The 17,032-nt window shown below is 42.7% G+C and overlaps 2 protein-coding genes across 2 annotated transcripts in view; one reads left to right on the forward strand and one right to left on the reverse strand.

The window, feature by feature from the left end:
- Positions 1-2,099, forward strand: part of jak1 (Janus kinase 1) — a 21,890-nt gene extending 19,791 nt beyond the window's left edge. Inside the window, exon 25 of the mRNA XM_053431390.1 lies at positions 78-2,099. Within this exon, the coding sequence (XP_053287365.1) occupies positions 78-197 (120 nt within the window). The 3' untranslated portion in view covers positions 198-2,099. The remainder of the gene's footprint in view (positions 1-77) is intronic.
- Positions 402-17,032, reverse strand: part of raver2 (ribonucleoprotein, PTB-binding 2) — a 70,449-nt gene continuing 53,818 nt past the window's right edge. The window contains exons 9-16 of the mRNA XM_053431391.1: positions 16,123-16,234; positions 13,888-14,207; positions 13,227-13,335; positions 12,387-12,568; positions 11,604-11,717; positions 11,140-11,241; positions 9,660-9,866; positions 402-8,515 (exon numbers count right to left, since the gene is read on the reverse strand). Of these exons, the coding sequence (XP_053287366.1) occupies positions 8,375-8,515; positions 9,660-9,866; positions 11,140-11,241; positions 11,604-11,717; positions 12,387-12,568; positions 13,227-13,335; positions 13,888-14,207; positions 16,123-16,234 (1,287 nt within the window). The 3' untranslated portion in view covers positions 402-8,374. The remainder of the gene's footprint in view (positions 8,516-9,659; positions 9,867-11,139; positions 11,242-11,603; positions 11,718-12,386; positions 12,569-13,226; positions 13,336-13,887; positions 14,208-16,122; positions 16,235-17,032) is intronic.

Consider the following 17,032-nt stretch of genomic DNA (forward strand, 5'->3'; position numbering starts at 1 on the left):
AACTTCCCAACATGAACTCAACACAACAAAAATGCTTTTCTTTTGACCTCTGAACTCACAGAGTCTGTGCTCGACAGGTGTACGACCTGATGCGCAGGTGCTGGGAGCAGTCGCCCGACGGGAGGATCTCCTTCAAGTGCCTGATCGCGGAGCTGAGCACCATGCTGAAGCAGCTCCAGCCGCAGAACAACTTGTGAACCTCATCGCCTGTTTGAGGTCCCGGGAGTCACAGGGACTTTTGCATGCAGACACGGGAACAAATGCAAGCGACGAAACTGGCCTCAGATCAGCATTTGCTTGTGCAATTTCGTTTTACAGAGAGACGGAGTCAGGGCTTCACGCAAAGTCGCGCTTCTTTACATATAACTATCATTTTAGTCGGCCATATATATTTTTTAACATTTTTAATGGATATTCACTTATTCTTGTGTTTTCATTTGATTATAGAGGATGAAACCAGTACATACTTGTAGCTATGTGACCTTATAGCTTCCAAAAAGACTTCCAAGTATATCTAACACATGTAATTGTGAGAAACTCACATGGACCTGTCACTTATAGATTCTAGTGGCTCTGGCGGGGGTTGTTTGGTCATTGTTTGGACTTGAGGCCTGGGATCACTCTCACTGATGGAAGATGGAAAAAGGAACCAGAGCAGAGAGGGGAGCAGTTTTAATGCTCAAGGGATCGCTGATCAATCGTGTTGAGAAAAAGGGCTTGAATGGACAAGACCCAGGAAACTGAAGAAGTGGTTTTTCAGCGTTTTGTGCCACCGCTGTTTGTTGCCTGGACTCATTTTCTTTGGGAAAAGAAATTCGAGATTTCGATGTTGAGAGCCATGAAAGGATCTGTGATGAATGTTTAGATTTTCTGTCACCAGTGTCCCTGTCACTTGTCATTATGAAATGGTTTCATTCGTTGGTTCTAGATTCTCAATCTCCTGCTTTATAACTTGTGTATCTTCGGGTTTCCGGGCTCTTGATTCGACACAAACACTGATTTGAAGAGAGTAGCTCGAGTTGTAGATCAGTTTTAAAGCGTTTTTTCAGACTTCTAATCGTCAATATTGAGAAAATACTCCCACGAAAAATCTTCATTTTCTGCCTAAGTTTTCTTTACTTGTAATAACCGCTGCCGTACTTGTGAAGATACCAAGAATACTGTCTTTGTAGCGAAGCAGTTTTCAGTTGCATTCTGTACCTGATCAGAAAATCTCATTTCTTATTATATTTTACAGATTAAATTATACATTTTTTTTAAATAGCACTATAAATAGAAGTCCGATCTTCAGATGTAGGAGGATGAATGACTTGTATTTTGAATTTCTTTGATCAGGTGGAACCTTTAAAAAAAAAAAAAAGAACAATTATGCATATGGTTAATCGTTTATAATTGCAGCAGCACTTGTGTTGTTCAGGAGTGACAGGTTGAGGCACGTATCCCCCACCAGAGGGCAGCATAACTTCATGTTTCTTGTCCTCTACCGCTCATTTAATTATTTGTATGTGTGAATATGTGTGTACTGCAAGAACCAGAGCCAACTGTCATCGTTGCAGGACGTCAGATTGTCCAGTGTATAAAGTGAGGGATTAACCAGTGATGATTATTCACATGGCATTTTATTTTCCAGACAATTTTATTTCTTTAAAGGTATATTTGTTCATTTTTATTCGTAAAATGTTTGTTTCTAATTCTCCGATATGCCAGGAAATGTGTAAAAGTGTATTTTATCTGTGTATATGTGATAAGGTTTGAGCAGAGGGTTTTTGGATTTGTTTTAAATTCATCAGTGTGTAGCATTGTAATGTCGATCGCTCACATATCACAAAATACACAACTGGTCAGTTCAGTTTGACGCAAGTTATGACTTTTACTGTGATTGTTGGCAAAAAGTAAAACAAAAAACCTCAACAACAAAAAGACACAATTCGATTCAGTCCACGTTTTTATTTAGGAATGTAAAAGACAATTCCTTCTGCTCAAAATAAGAGAAAAGAAATATATTTTTCAAAATATAAGACAAAATTAAGAATTATGGAAGATAAAAGTATCCATAAATACACAATGAAAAAATAAATAAAATCAGTGTTTGTTTTGTCCTCTGTGTCAGTCCAAATGCAATATCATCACCACCATATTATTATCTACTGAAAACTCTGTTTGATATATTACAGGTGTAAGCAGACATGCTAAAATTGCTCTAGAAATACTTTATTCACAGTAAAACAATATCAATGTCAATATGATATAAAATTTTGCAAAAATCTACAGTATATTTCAGGTCTGGAAAAAAAAAAGATCCACGTACTGTAAAAGCAAAAAACTGTTACCAAAACAAGAAGCACGGCAAATCTAGATTTATCTACAGCCATTAAAGTGTGTCTGAAAACTCCGATAGACTTCGGTATTGTAAAGCTTTGTGTTCAACACTCTCCCACACACACACACACACACACACACACAACATGTGGATTCGTCGTTCACTACTGCGAAGTCCAGCCTCACCGCCGACCTTGTGTAATATTTGTACTGGTCTGTAGGTGGCCCACTGACGCTTAAGAGGCGGCTCCATTTACATAAGAACAGAAAAATCTGGATTTGAACCTGAAGTGACTCTGCCACATTTGTCTTAACCCTACAAACACAAAAAAACACTCACAACTAAACTGTAAGATTTTCTGTTCTGGCAATAAATAAAGACTCTGCATTTCATTGTCGGTTGTCGTACGTCCACTAGCAACTAAAGATCAACTACGAGGCTGCATTTACACAACAACAGAAACAAAGACTCAGCATCAGCCCTCAGCTTGTGTGTTTGTTTTGTGCTGCGTCACCTCGAGGGAAACGGGTTTGTGTACAATCATCATGAGGACTTCCCGGTGGCACAGGAACCGACAGAGGAAACCGTTTCTCCATCGGTCGAAACCACTCGAACATTCCTCAGTAGCACAAAAAGGTTCAATACAAGTAAGACATAAAAAAAAAGGATTTCTTCCTCAGCTGTAGAACTGTTTGTGTATTTTACACAATCACTCAAACTGGAGGAGGCAGTGTTCAAGATTATATTGCAAACTTGGTTAAAACTTCCAAATGACGTATTCATCATTTTTAAATTCAAATATAAAAGTGAACTTGGGGGCTTGAAAAATAATTAACGGCACAAAAGTGGTGCTTACAGGATCAGGACCGAGGGATTGTGGGTAACTGACGCACCTCTTTGTTAAAACTGCCGTTAAAACCATGAAAATGCACGAAGATGAAGAGGCGACTGATTCAGGCACAAAACGATCTGGGAAACAAACTAAGGTTAAAGTCGATCAAAAAAAATCAAAAAACCTAAAGCTGTTAAGACTTGGATCACATGACGTCGCTGGGGAGAGGTATTCCGTCGGCTGCAATCTGCAACCTCACCACTAGATGCCACTAAATCACAACATCACAGCGGTAGCTTCATTTTAACACCATGTCTACGTGAAGAGACGGAACAACTGTGGCAAGTCCCCCAAGACACCTGGAGCGATCTTTCAGCCGAGGAGAAACCGACCACACGTGAGAACAGGCGGTCGCACCAGATGCTGATGACATTTTGTTTTCTCTATTGACTGATCGCTGCAAGGATCAATAAACAATATCCGGATCTGACCTCACTTTAACAAACCTTCTGCACTGTACATGGAAACCTTATCGTCTTTACTGACACACCCTGAACACACAAACACCCGGGAGGACACAGGACCGAACCTGAAGAGTCTTGATCACCTGACCACATCCTGTCGCAGCATCAGCTAGGAAAGGGTCAAAGGTCATCAACATGGTGGTCAGTGGAGGATGAAAGCGGGAAAATCAATTTAAAGTAAATCTATATCTTAATTTATATCTTCTGGAATAAAAAGCATCATCAGCTTTATCCTATAAATGTAATGGATGCACGCGGGTGGCAGTCAGAGTGTGTGTGTGTGTGTGTGTGTGTGTGTGTGTGTGTGTGTGTGAGAGAGACAGCTCTACAAGTACCTGCAGCAGGAATGTGGCAGACACAACCAAGACTCTTCACTGAGACGATAGAGAGACAATACATAAATGAAATTTTCCTGCAGCTGAGAGCAGCTTGACTTGTTTTTCCCATTCTCCTCAACCCCATTACCTGCCAGGAGCACACTTCTACTCTCACACAAATACACACACACTCACACACACGAAAGACAGACACACTAACCAGAATAGAAGGGAGCAGTTCATCTCTCATTATCTGCGATTTAGCGACAACATCGGGAAAGTTCAGGAGCAGCAGACGAGAGACGTGAGCTCGGACAACTTGAAAGTGCAAAACATTCGGCAGAGTCTGAACTCTCGCAGAAGAATGTAAACATGATCTTAACAAACCATCTCTGGCTCCAGCAGGACACACACACACACAGTATCTGACAGTCACATCTCTCTGAAGGTACAAAAAAAACTGAACTTAAAAACACGTCACGATAAAATCTACTTGAGTTTTTATCAGATATTCCTTCGTTTTTTGATCACAGAAATCCAGACTTCCAGACAGTACGACTCTTCTATCGTGTAGAAGCATGTTAGCAGAGAAAAAGACAGAAATAAACAAAACCCTGCGCTAACACTCTCCAAAAGTGAAGCCAAATCGCCTCAATCGCCCCCTGGTGGCTGGCTGCAGTAAAAGTCATGAAACCCAGCTCCTCCCACAGACATGGCCCAAACGAAAACAAAGAAAATGCTAAATCAAACTCTCTGAAGATTGTTTGTCATCTTTTAGATTACGTTTTCATCTGCATTTGTTAGTTTGTCAGCAGGACCACACAAAAGCTCCTCAACCGATTTGCATGGCATTCATGAAGGATTCAGTTTTGGAGTAGATGGTAAAATTACCCGAGGTAATTTGGCTTAACGTCTAGATAGTGGAGACACTTCGTATAAAGTCTATGGCTTTAATCTGTGACACTGCAGAGAAAGTGAGACATTAGGAGCTGAATCTTTTGACTGGTCCTGGCTCCGAGCCACTGGTCCAGGTGAGTGTGTCTCCATAAAATGTGTCTCAGTGGAACGGGTGGATTCAGGTGAGATGAGGCCAATGAGACAGTGACAAAAAAATATCAATAGATAATAACTGCTTGAGGGGGGGGGGGTGCAAAAAGACAAACAGCCGCAGACGGAGAGAGAGAGAGAGAGAGAGAGAGAGAGATAGAGAGAGAGAGAGAGATGTCTTGAGAAATTAGATGTGACTTCAGCAGAGTCTGTGTCGGGGGGGACGGGCTTATTGGATCTCTGTCTTTTGTCCAAAATAAGTTTGCTCTGCTATTTCTGGAAAAACTGAGCAAACGCACAGTTCACATGTTAAAGCAGCAGAGAGGGTGAGGGAGAGGTTTTCACTTCCAGATCCACTGTGTCTGTAAACTGAAAAACTGTGTGATCAATAAAACTGGTTGTTCAGACTTGTATGCTAATGATCTGAGGAATATTTGAATAAATAAAATCTTAATTTTCAAATTTTTTACTCCATCATATTATCTTACCATTTTAAATATGAGTCCAATCTATGATTATTCCATTAGTTCAATTTGCACAAACATAGATTTCCAGATCAGAGATGGAAGTTCGAACTGTCCGAATTCAAATTGAGGCAAATATGAGCCTCCAGTATGAAAACAACAGAAACAGATAAAGTGGGTGAACTGGAATCGCTCTGATCCTCAAACTACGGAAACGAGTCTCCACAAACAAAAACAAAAAGAGTCGATGAACGTTGAAAATGTGAAAGAGTTTGCAGTATTTTACTAAAACCAGAACAGAGGCACAGAGAGGAGGAAGAAGAAGGTGTTAATCAGCAGCCATTCCTCTTCCTCTCTGTGCTTGGGCAAATATTTAGCATTTTCAAATCCTCTCACTCCCCCCCCCCCCCCCCAACAATATTTTGTGTTTGTTTTGTCCATATCCTCCATTAAATCTTCAGTGGATCCATTAAAACGAGTTTCAACTACATGAATATGGAGGAGTGAAGCAGGATGTGAGCAAACGTGAGATACTAAAGAAAACGGGATGAAGGGGGAAGCAGAGAAAGTGTGTGTGTGTGTGTGTTTGTGTGTGTGTGTGTTGTTGCACTATGGGACATCTATTGCTTTCAGTTTTTGCGTTTTAAGCCTTTTTATCAGTATTTAACAAGCGTTGCCTTCACACCACCACCGATCCTCGGCTCTTGTAAACATCACGTGCTTCCTGTTTACACCTGCTATTGGTTTTCACAGTGTGCCAGCCGGGTTGCCATGGCGATGCAAGTAATACTCCGCTTCGAGATACATAATCAGACAACATGAAAAAAACCTCTTTACACTACAACATAAAGATTTCACATTCGTCTTTCTGTAGCGGCAGGAGCTTTAAGTTATTGCCGGTTTGTGTTATTAGAATACTGAGCCCTCTCCATGGTTCTGAACGTCAAACAAGCCTCCTGGACGTGAAGCACATTTGGGTTCAGCGTCCTTGCACCACCAGGAAAAATAGAAATCACCAAAAGCAACAGAAAGAAAGAAAAGGAATAGGATTATTTTTATGGATATATTATAAAAGCCACTAGAAAGAAACAAGCCCTCAAATACAATCGGCATTAAGAGTTTGCTTTTTGCACTAAAGTATTCAAGGTGCAGAAACATCTGATTATCATTGTCCAATGATAACGACTGTGTTCCAACCCCACACTGTATACTTATACTACTGCACACACTGCAGAAAACTTCTTAGATAATCCAATCCAAGAAGTTTTTATACAAACTGTGACTTTTGGATATCAGGATTTCCTCCTCTTTCATTTCATTGAACGATGTTTGTGAATCCACAGTTCAGTAAACAGATAATTTCCTGTACTATTATATACTGGATAAATACTAGAGCCCAACCGATATGGGTTTTTAGGGGCTGATGCTAATTCTGATATTAGGGAGTAAAAGATTTCTAAGAAGAAATCACAAATATAATGAAATAAATTAAAATAGATTAAGCCTGAACTGAAACATAAACAAGTTTTCATTCTTCAGACTGGATGGGCTCTAGAATGTACTTTCACTCTTGCAGCAAACTCAAAACCCTGCTTGAAAGTATTCTGCAGTGTGGAGGTGGGACATAAATACAGTCAGAAAACCTTTATATATTAATGGAGGGTGGAAATGGAAGAAAAGCTCCTGTTACAGACAGAAAAGCTGTTTCTGAAAAACTGCCTGGCATTAAGAGGAAGAGGAAGAGGAAGAGGAAGAGGAAGAGGGAGGGTTAAATGTTAAAAACCAAACCAAATATCTACATTTAAAGTCAAAGCCAGTTAATGCAATGTTAATAAAATTACTTGAATATTATTTGATTATAATATTACAAATATATAACAGTATAGATAAAAAAAAAAGAAAAAAAAGAAATCACAAAAGAGCCGGGAAATGTTCATTATATTATTTTACATGTATAGGATATTGTCTGTAATGCACATGGCTTTATATAGTCAGCATCACACACTGTTTATATACAAGCCTGTATACAAGGTCCGTTCACCGAGGGAAGCTTCTGTAACTCAACACATTTAAGGGCTTTGATTTATTCAGGCCCTTTATTTTTTCCTGATTTGCTCCCAACTTTGGGATTTAAATGGCTGAAGCTTCCTACAGATACAGCATATCAAACACACACACACACACACAGAAACACACACACACACACACACACACACACACACACACACACACACACACACACACAAACTCCAATCCTCCGCACGGAGAGATATAAAAAGAGGAGCCTGGGCAATAAAACGAAAAAAGAGAGAAAGACACTGAAGCGGGAATAAACAGGATGTCAGCTCGACTGACGGATCAAAGCGTGAGTGTGCGACACCGTTTTGTCCTTTGAAAGTAGGAAACGCACAAAGAGGAAGGGACGTGACAGTGAGAGCCGACACACACGTCGTCTGGCTGCGAATACAAAAGCAGCTCGTACGTACAGATACAATATACGTCAGTTTACAGTAGATTAGAAAACATGTACAAGGTTATATTAGTTAAGTACAGTCGACACGCTGACTAAGAAACATGAGCTTAAGATTTAAGGCTTTGAACAGGACGAAAGCAACACTGTGTTCGTGTGTGTGTCTGTGTGTGTTGTGTGTGTTGTGTGTGTGTTTTTGCGTGTACATAAATGCCAGTATCACTGAGCACTATGGCTTGCTTTAACTTGAGCCATTTGCAACCCTAATTCAGATAATACCTACTGTAGGGATGCAAAATGGCAGCCACAGAAAGGCCACTAGAGGGAGCTGTGACATCGGGCAGACGCCGCTTGTGCCTCCCTCCATAAGCTTCAGGCTTTAAAGGTGGTTTGGTTTATACTAGAGCCTCTTCCTCTTGAAGTAGTCGGCGTACTGGCCGCCCAGGCCCTGCGAGTGCTGCCCGATGTAGGCGCCCTCCGATGATGTCACTTCCTGCACCGCCAGCTGAGGGTACTCTCTCTTATGGCCCCTGGTCTGGTTCTGAGGAGATGAGAGAGGGAGGCGGGGTTAGAGGTGAAGAAAGAGTCGTAGCACTTAAGGATATATATGCTTTACTTGCTGTTTGCAACCGGCTACGTCCTGAACGGTATAATTCACATAATTGCTTAGGTAATACCCGTGTTACAGGAGGATTCCAGTAGAGGGCACAACACAGAACTTAGATAAAAGATCGTAGAGTGCTTCGTTCTATCTTCGACTCGGACCAATCTTATTGCCAAATCTGAAATTTGGGGGTGGGAAACATAATCAAAGATTGCGACACTTGAGGAGATCAACATCTGGATTCATTCTGTTCCCTGAGACGACAGCGGCAGTGACACATCGTACGACTTGTCTCCGAGAAGATGAACAAAAAAATGCAAAAAGTGAATAAGAAAGTGGGGGGGAAAAGAAGCTGAGTAGTTAGTTGGAGACTGACGATGCAAACATCCTGTGTGTGTGTGTGTGTGTGTGTGTGTGTGTGTGTGTCTGTCTGTGTGAAGGTCTCAGCTCCAGGAAGATGGAGTCACAGAGTCTGTCTGAACAAACAAACAAATGTAAATCTCCCTTATAACAAGGCTTAGCTCGCCCGTCTGGGTCGTGTCTGCCTGCTGACGCCATCGCACACACTCTAAATCTTGTGCTTCTCGTTCTCCTCGCTCTCCTCATTCTCCTCGTTCTCCTCCTCATGCTTTTTACAGCCTTGAACTCTGACCCGGACTGAAAGCAGTGCTGTAACTCTGATTCCACATCTCAGACGTATGTGTGATCCTGCTGTTAGCCTTTCTAACCTTAAATTGGATGAATCATTGTCTATTAGTATTTTAGCTAAACTGAGGTTTGAAGGTTTATTTTATTTTATTAATAACAATATGATTCTAAATCTATTTATCCTGAAATGTATGCTGTCATGTTCCAATTGGTTGGGTTTCAAGGGGTTACAGATGTATTTTCGCTTGGAACAGACTTTTTGCTTCATCTTGGAACATGCCCTCTAAAGTCAGAAGTAATAATAAATGTTTTGAATCTTTCATTTCACTCGAGCTGCTCCTTCTCCAGACTTTAAAACATGGAAAACTGTGAAAACAGCTCAGACGTCTGACGTGTCAGCTGCTGCACTACAGTGTGAATCTCCTTCACTCACATAGTAGTAAGTGTTCCAGTCCGTGGCGGCAGGGTGTGCGTGCGGAGTAGCCGCCGCCGGGTGTGGCGCCCCGAGGAAGCCGGGCATCAATGGCATGGTGCTGTAGGCCGGGAGCACGGCGGCAGCTGGCAGGACGGCTGGAGGAGGAGCCGCTCCGTTGCTGACTGCGTGCAGAGAGACTCCCAGAGGCTTGCACACGTCCACCTCCTGTGAGAGACACACAGTTCAACACTGCATCACAGGAACGACTTAATAAAGATGATCAGAATAATGTCTCTAGATGTTTCTGTTGTCAATTGTATCATTAGGTGGAGTATTTAACACACATCTCTGTTTAATTATTCAAAAACCACAGAACCGATTCCCATTTCATTTAGTGTTTCGTTAACATGATGAGATAGAGAGGGCCATCGCTAGATATACTGACCGCACACAACTGTATTCACAACATATTTCAGCTGGGTTAAATACCAGAAAGAAATCTTATCATTTTCTTATACTTATAAACTTAAGGATTCTACATAAGGACACATTTCCACTAACCACTCCAGTACAGAAACTAGGAACTACCTTAACTGACAGAAACTGCACTTTTACTTTATATTTGGTCCCATGTCCCATTTGCTTTCATGGAGCAGGCATGGTTTGTGACCTATACACCAGCCAGTCCCCAGGGGGCGAGTTTCCAGTTTAGTATCTCCAGGAGCTGTCGTGCAGACCAGAATACGACTCTGCTACAGGAAGATAACCACAAATGTATCTTCAAACACACACACACACACACAGGCAGAGTCCCAGAGCCTCCAGCAGCAGATCAGTGTGGCACCAGGTGTGTGGAGATGTCTGGGATCGGCTGCTGGGTGCCGAGTGATGTGCTCGCTCTAACTGGGTATCGGTGTCTCACACAGAGGTCACGCTCTCCAAATAAACACACACACACAACCTGCATGTAAATACCAACACGCTGCTCCGGGAGCCGCGGCCGGGATCACTTACACCTCAAGACTTCCTCTCACTTTCCAAGGCTCAAGTTAAATTTTTTAGCACCACTTTTATTATGGAACCTTTTGGATATCTTGCATCAACTTTTCGGGGGGGATAAATTGTACAAAAGCAAGTCATTTTAAGACTAAATAAATAAATAAAACAATAAATATGTGAGCAGTCATTTTAAGACTAAATAAATAAATAAAACAATAAATATGTGAGCAGATCCCAGCTTAACGCTCTATCGTGTATTTGAAATGTATAAAACAGCCGAGCTCTCTGCAGGAGGCCGAGCGTCGTCATTAAATGAAGCTTCAGCAAGAAAACAAGTTTAAAATCCATCACAGATGTAAAGTTTGGGAAAAGAAGACCCCCTGCTGTTGGAACTTTTTAAACCTATTTCCCATAAAGCATCACGCTTGAGAACAATGCGAGTTTAGATGATTAAGACTAATTTATCGTGTTAAAGGAAATGATGTGAGTGTGTGTGTACCTTGCTGCCGTAGGCCTGGTTGGCGGCTGCAGGTTGGGAGTAGTACTGAGTGACCGCCTGCATGTAGGAGCTGTAATCCCCATAGGTGGCCACCGGGGGAGGCTGGAACACAAGAAGGTCGCTTTACTCATCCTGCAGAGGGCGCTGTTTACAGCCTTAATTCACAGTCGTATGCAAAAATCAACCCTGGAAAGATTTGATGTTAAACTGATTTTGAAATGTTAAACAAAGTACATTTCAACTTCTGCAGTAAACACATTGCTACAGTATTTTCTTCAAGAACTAGCAATTATTTGAAAAACCGAATGTTCATTTTAGTTTCCACCCATTACCTATACAATGTATCCTGTAGGGGTCGCTAGTCCCAGTGGGCATTGGGTCGAGAAGTGGGCCCCACCCTGTCCTACCATTGGTCAGCCTGTGACAAACGAGTAAATGTGTGTGTGTGTGTGTGTGTGTGTTACCTGTGTGTGCTCCTTGGTGTAGTCTGCGGTGGTGCTCTCCTGTGGAGCAGCGGTGTTGTAGCTGTGAGCTTGTGCTGCTGCCTGGTAGTGCTGGTACCACTGCTGCATGGCCTCCTGTGGAACAAACACATCACATCAGGTGAAAAGCCTCTGGAGCTGCAGACAAGTTAATGTTTGCAAGGTAATTTTCTTGTCTTTGCCGATTCTTCTTCGCCTCCTTGTCTTGTTATTTGTCTTCCTGTCTCATCCATGAACCATTGTTCCTGGAGACAGCCCCCCCCCCCCCCCCCCCCCCCCCTCTCCTGTTCCTCTCCGTCGTCTCGTCTTTCCAGACAAATGAAAACAGGCCGTTTTATTGGTGAACTAATTATGAATCATTTGTTTAAAGTTGGGTTTGCATCGCCCCGCAAATATCAGATATGTCACTTGCTGCTGGAGGAGGCAGTAAAACGACGAGAGGCGAGACGGAGAGAGGGAGGATAAAGTGTCAGGAGGAGAGAAAGAGGGACAAAGACAAACAGTTGAGAGGCTTCATGACTTGTTTAAGAGTGGAGTGTTAAGAGAGAGAGAGGGAGAGGAAGGTAGCAGGGACAGATGAAGACACAGCGTACTCTCTCATTCTGTCTCATCTCCTCCACCTCCCTGCCTCATCCATCCTCTTATTATCCTCCATTCACCGTTCAGCCCTCAGCTCTCTCACATTCTGGGCCCCGGCAACACTAGGAAGGGGCAGACCCCGAAATCCATCCGTCTAATCAGCACGTTTCTTCACTTGTGCAGTACCTGTGTGTACGCCTGGTTGTACTGGCTGTAGTCGGTGGAGGTGTCGGTGCTGTACTGAGCAGTGGTTGTCGGTGCAGCGCTGTGGGAGAAGGAGCCGGAGGCCTGGGAGGCGACGGGAGCCACGGAGGTGCTGTACATCCCAGAGCCAGGCTGGCCTCCCTGGGTTTTACTCCCCACCGACCCTGAGGAGCCCAGGAGCAGACACACAGCGTCAAATATCATCAAATACACATTCAACCTCTTCTAGCTTGTTCCCTCATGAAGAAAAACACCTGTAGTTAGATTTGATTGACAACAGTTAACCACTCATTGACCCCTTTGGCATGTTGTAAAGAAAATGTAAAAGATAATTTGTATAAGTTTAATTTTGTGTTTAAGCTGAGAGTCCTAACAAGAAGACACATATTGCAGCTGGACCTTCAAATCTTAAAGACAGAGTTTCTGACAAGCGAAGGACACGTTTCTGTTTGGAGAAGTCGTAGAAGTTTTATTACTTCCTTGTTTGTTTGTTGTTTTGTTTGCGAACAAGATTACAAAAGAACTACAGGACTGGTTACCACGAAACTTGGTGGATGAATGAGACATAGGGGAAAAATAACCTTTTCAATTTTTGCAGGAAACCAGATAAAGGGACAAATCCAGGACATCTTTTTTAAACATTCAGTTTTTTTGGACATTTTCCCGATTTTGAAGGATTTGGTGCAGCTTGATTCAATTTAGGCAGCCTGTTGGGAAGAGATATGCCCCCTAGTGTCCCGTTTTCTGTGCATCAACCTACCACAGAAAAAATATAATACTTTATCAGTCCCACGATGGGAGAGTGTGATTGAGTGTGTTTACCTTGCAGAACGACCCCTGGCATGACACTGGCCAGGTTCAGGTACGGATTGGAGGGCATGCGGACCTCTTTAGGAGGATCCCCCAACAGAGAACTCTGACCACAGTTCACCTGAAGAGACAGAAAGATTTAGATTGTGTTATTAACAGTCCCACAGGAAGCAACTGCACGTTAAAGCCTTAAAGCTTCTTATATCGGTTCAATCCTTTGATTTCAACAACATCTGGTGTGAAACAAACAACACTGTGACCGGTGCCGTCAGCTATGTCGACACCACATACCAACTTCTACATAAGGTTTTAAAGTTGTCAAGATTTTTGATGAAGTGCTGCCGAGAATGTGGAAACCTCGAAGGTTTGTTCTCTCTGTTAATTACACGTCTCCTCCATTAGAGAGACTTCAGGGAAGACAGCGCCGGGACCGGAATCAGTTCCCTGAAGAGCTTCAGAGCCGTGATTATCTCTGTACACTGACCTATTATGGCTGATGATGTTAGCATAGCAGAGCTTTATTTTATTTAAGGCCTAGTTGAAGAGATTTAGACAGACTTCAGGTGCACCTCATGGGGAGATTGAAAGGTTATAAAGAACTTAATTAAATAGACCACAGAAGCTGAGGGAGAGTCACCTGGATTTGTGTGTTTTTTGTGTTTGCAGTGCTCACCATGCTCCCCAGGGGGCAGCCATCTGCACTGTTGTGATGGCCTGTTGATGTGTACACTCCTCCAGGGGGTTTGGGTGGCGGGTGCCCGAGGCCTGAGTTAGGTATACCCAGGGCATAGCTCTGTCCCTGCAGCTGGGAGCTCACCATCGTCCCGGGAGGAGCAGGCTGTCTCTCGCCGGAGGACGAGGACGGGGTGGTGGAGAGGGAGTGGGCGCCGAGTTGTTCTCCGGCTCTACTCTGGAGGTATGGCATCATACCCGCGGCTGACACCACCACAGTGGCATTGTGGGTTGGTGGTGGCACTGACTCTTGACTCAACTCTGAAGAAGAGGTAAAGAAGACAAGGAAAAGAGAGGACGGGGAAGGAAATGAGAGGAGAGAAGAGGAAATGAGACACAGAGACCAGGCAAAGCGAAATATCAAGGAAAAGGCAGGAAATGAAGGGAGGAAAGGAAAGGAAAGGAATGAATGGAAAGGAAAGGAAAGGAAAGACAAAGACCAAGCAAAAGATATAGCAGGGAAAGGAAATTAAATAAAAGGGAAAGGAAACACAATGAGAGGAAGGGAAGGGAAAGAAAAAGAAGAGAGGAAGAACAGGGAAGGAAATGAAAGACAAAGACCAAGTAAAGGGAAGTAACAAGGAAAGGAAATGTAATAAAAGAAAACGAAAAGAAAGGAAGAGTGGAAAGAACAGGAGAGGAGAGGGAAAGACCAAGGAAAGGAAAGGAAATGAAAAGGAGTCAAGCAGAGAAGTAAAAGACAGACAAGAACAAGAAACGGATATAAAGTTAAGGAGATCAGGAGATAGGAGAGAGAGAACACAGCCGAGAGAAACAAAGTAAAGGAAATCAAACAAAGGGGAATGAAGGGAAGGAGAAGAGAGAAGCCAGATAAACACATGAAATGTCTCTGATAAGCATCAGTGTCTCCATCTCCTCTGGACAGAGACGAATCGCTCAGACGACTGGAAGCCGATCTCAGCCCGACCGTCTCCACAGAGCCGCTCGTGATATTTCAGACTGGGTTCATACATCACCACTCGGGTTTTATTTACAGCCCTGCAGTTTGTTCCACACTCCCAATATCCCACTCACTCCAGGGTTTAATAAACACACATGCATTCACACAAGCACACACAAAAATTTACACCATTTAAAGACGCACACACACACACACACACTCATGATCGCGCTCATTATAAATCCAATATTGCTGTGAAAAATGGCCTCCGCAGCACAATAAAACAATCAGCTCTAACAAGCCTTGAGCAAACAATCCCAGCTGACACATGCACTGATAAAAGCAGCACGTTACACACACACACACACACACACAGACACACACATACACACACACATGCAAACTTCTCTTGTTCGTGCACACGCTGCGTCTGCGATACGCGATTTCCATTTAAAACCACACAGCTCCTCTCGGCTGGAGATTTGAATTGTAAATGTGTTGTCGTTCAGGAATCTGTCACCTGACATCGACATATTAGAACATATCACACGTCCTGTAACATGTGTGTAGCACTGTCACATCCTTTCTTAAACTCCATGTCTCTACACGTAAACTTCCCGGAGGAGGAAGTGATTTTAATGAAGGTGAGAAACACAGATTTCTGCAGCAACAGTAATGATTCAGTTGTGGTTTGAAGGTTTGGTTTTCTCGATGTACTGAACATCTCTATAAATGGTAAAGGCAGAGATGTGATGATGAGAATCTGGGGCCGGGAGCTTTGGCACAGGGGGGGGGACAGCGGTTTGTCCACTAACCAGAGGGTCGGTGGTTTGATCCCCAGCTCCTCCAGTCAAGTGTCCCTGGGCAAAATGCAGAACCTAAACTTGTCCCTGATGCCTGCGCTACTGAGGGATAGAAGAAGCACAGTGTACATAGCGCTGTATGAATGTGTGTGTGATTGTGGCACTTTGAGTGGTCGATAACATGGGAAAGGTGCTAAATAAATAATAATAATAGTAATACTTAATAAATTCTAACAATGATCAACTTTTTTCTATCTAAAAAAAGCAGAAAAGAAAAAATCATAAAAGATATAAGAGTGCAGGCAAGTGCAAGATCTGGTTCAAGGCTTAAGCAAAGAGAAAATGTTCAAGTTTTCATAAATACAGATTCTATTAAAAGTGATAAACGCAGCACGGCTTCGTCTCACTTGTTTGCTGCGATTACACTTAATCCTCTGATGGAGGCTGAGCTCTGATGCTCAGCCCTGCTTACCTGTAGGCGAGTCTCCCAGGAGGCCTTTCCCCAGAGCCATGAGGCCTGGAGGCCGCAGAGACAGAGCTTTCTGCATCAGCAGCCTGGACGGGTCCCCGAGCAGACTGGAGACCTGAGGGGGAGGAAGAAGAGCACGACGAAGAGCGTTAGGCACAGAGAGGAGGAGAATATGAAACAAAATATGAGAGGAGGAGGGGAAAGTGGGAGAAAGACCGAAGAGCGGATAAATCATATGAGAGAGAAAGAGGAAGAGAGGGAAGGAAGAAGTAAAAGACAAACTAGAAACACAGTCATATAGGTGGAGGATGAGGGACACTTACAGGGACAAAAGACATTGTGTATTATTAGAAAAGTCACAATATTATGAGAATGAAGCCATAACTGTACAAGAAACTAGTTGTAATATTATGAAAATTAATTGATAATGTTAAGTTACGTGTCATTTTTCAAAGGGAATGTTAGAAGATCCAAAAAGGTCACATGGACCTGGAGGAAATCATCTCTTCTATGGAGGAAATGCTCGGTCGACTGTGATGGTTGTTACATCTGCTTGATATTCAATCCTGTGATCCTCATAGATAACTTTTTTTATTGGATAAAACTCTATTTTCTTAGTATTACAACTTAATATCATGAACTTATTATCGAAATCTCAGGGTTTTCTTTCTTCAATATGGCCCCAATGCTCAGTTGTAGTATTCTGCATTGTATGAGTCTAAATTGTCAGTATTCAGTTCCTAAAAAACAACATCAGTGACTAAACTCTCACGTCAGCAGTTTAATGAAACGTTTCCAAAGAAAATATGCAAATCACTATGTGGAAGCATTTCCCCTGAACGGAGAAGTGGCGGTTCGATTGTGTCATGTTTGGGTTGTTTGGTTTCATTACACATCAAGTGTTGAGGATAAA

Source organism: Pleuronectes platessa, chromosome 9 (genome assembly GCF_947347685.1).
Source record: "Pleuronectes platessa chromosome 9, fPlePla1.1, whole genome shotgun sequence".
NCBI classification, from domain to species: Eukaryota; Metazoa; Chordata; class Actinopteri; order Pleuronectiformes; family Pleuronectidae; genus Pleuronectes; species Pleuronectes platessa.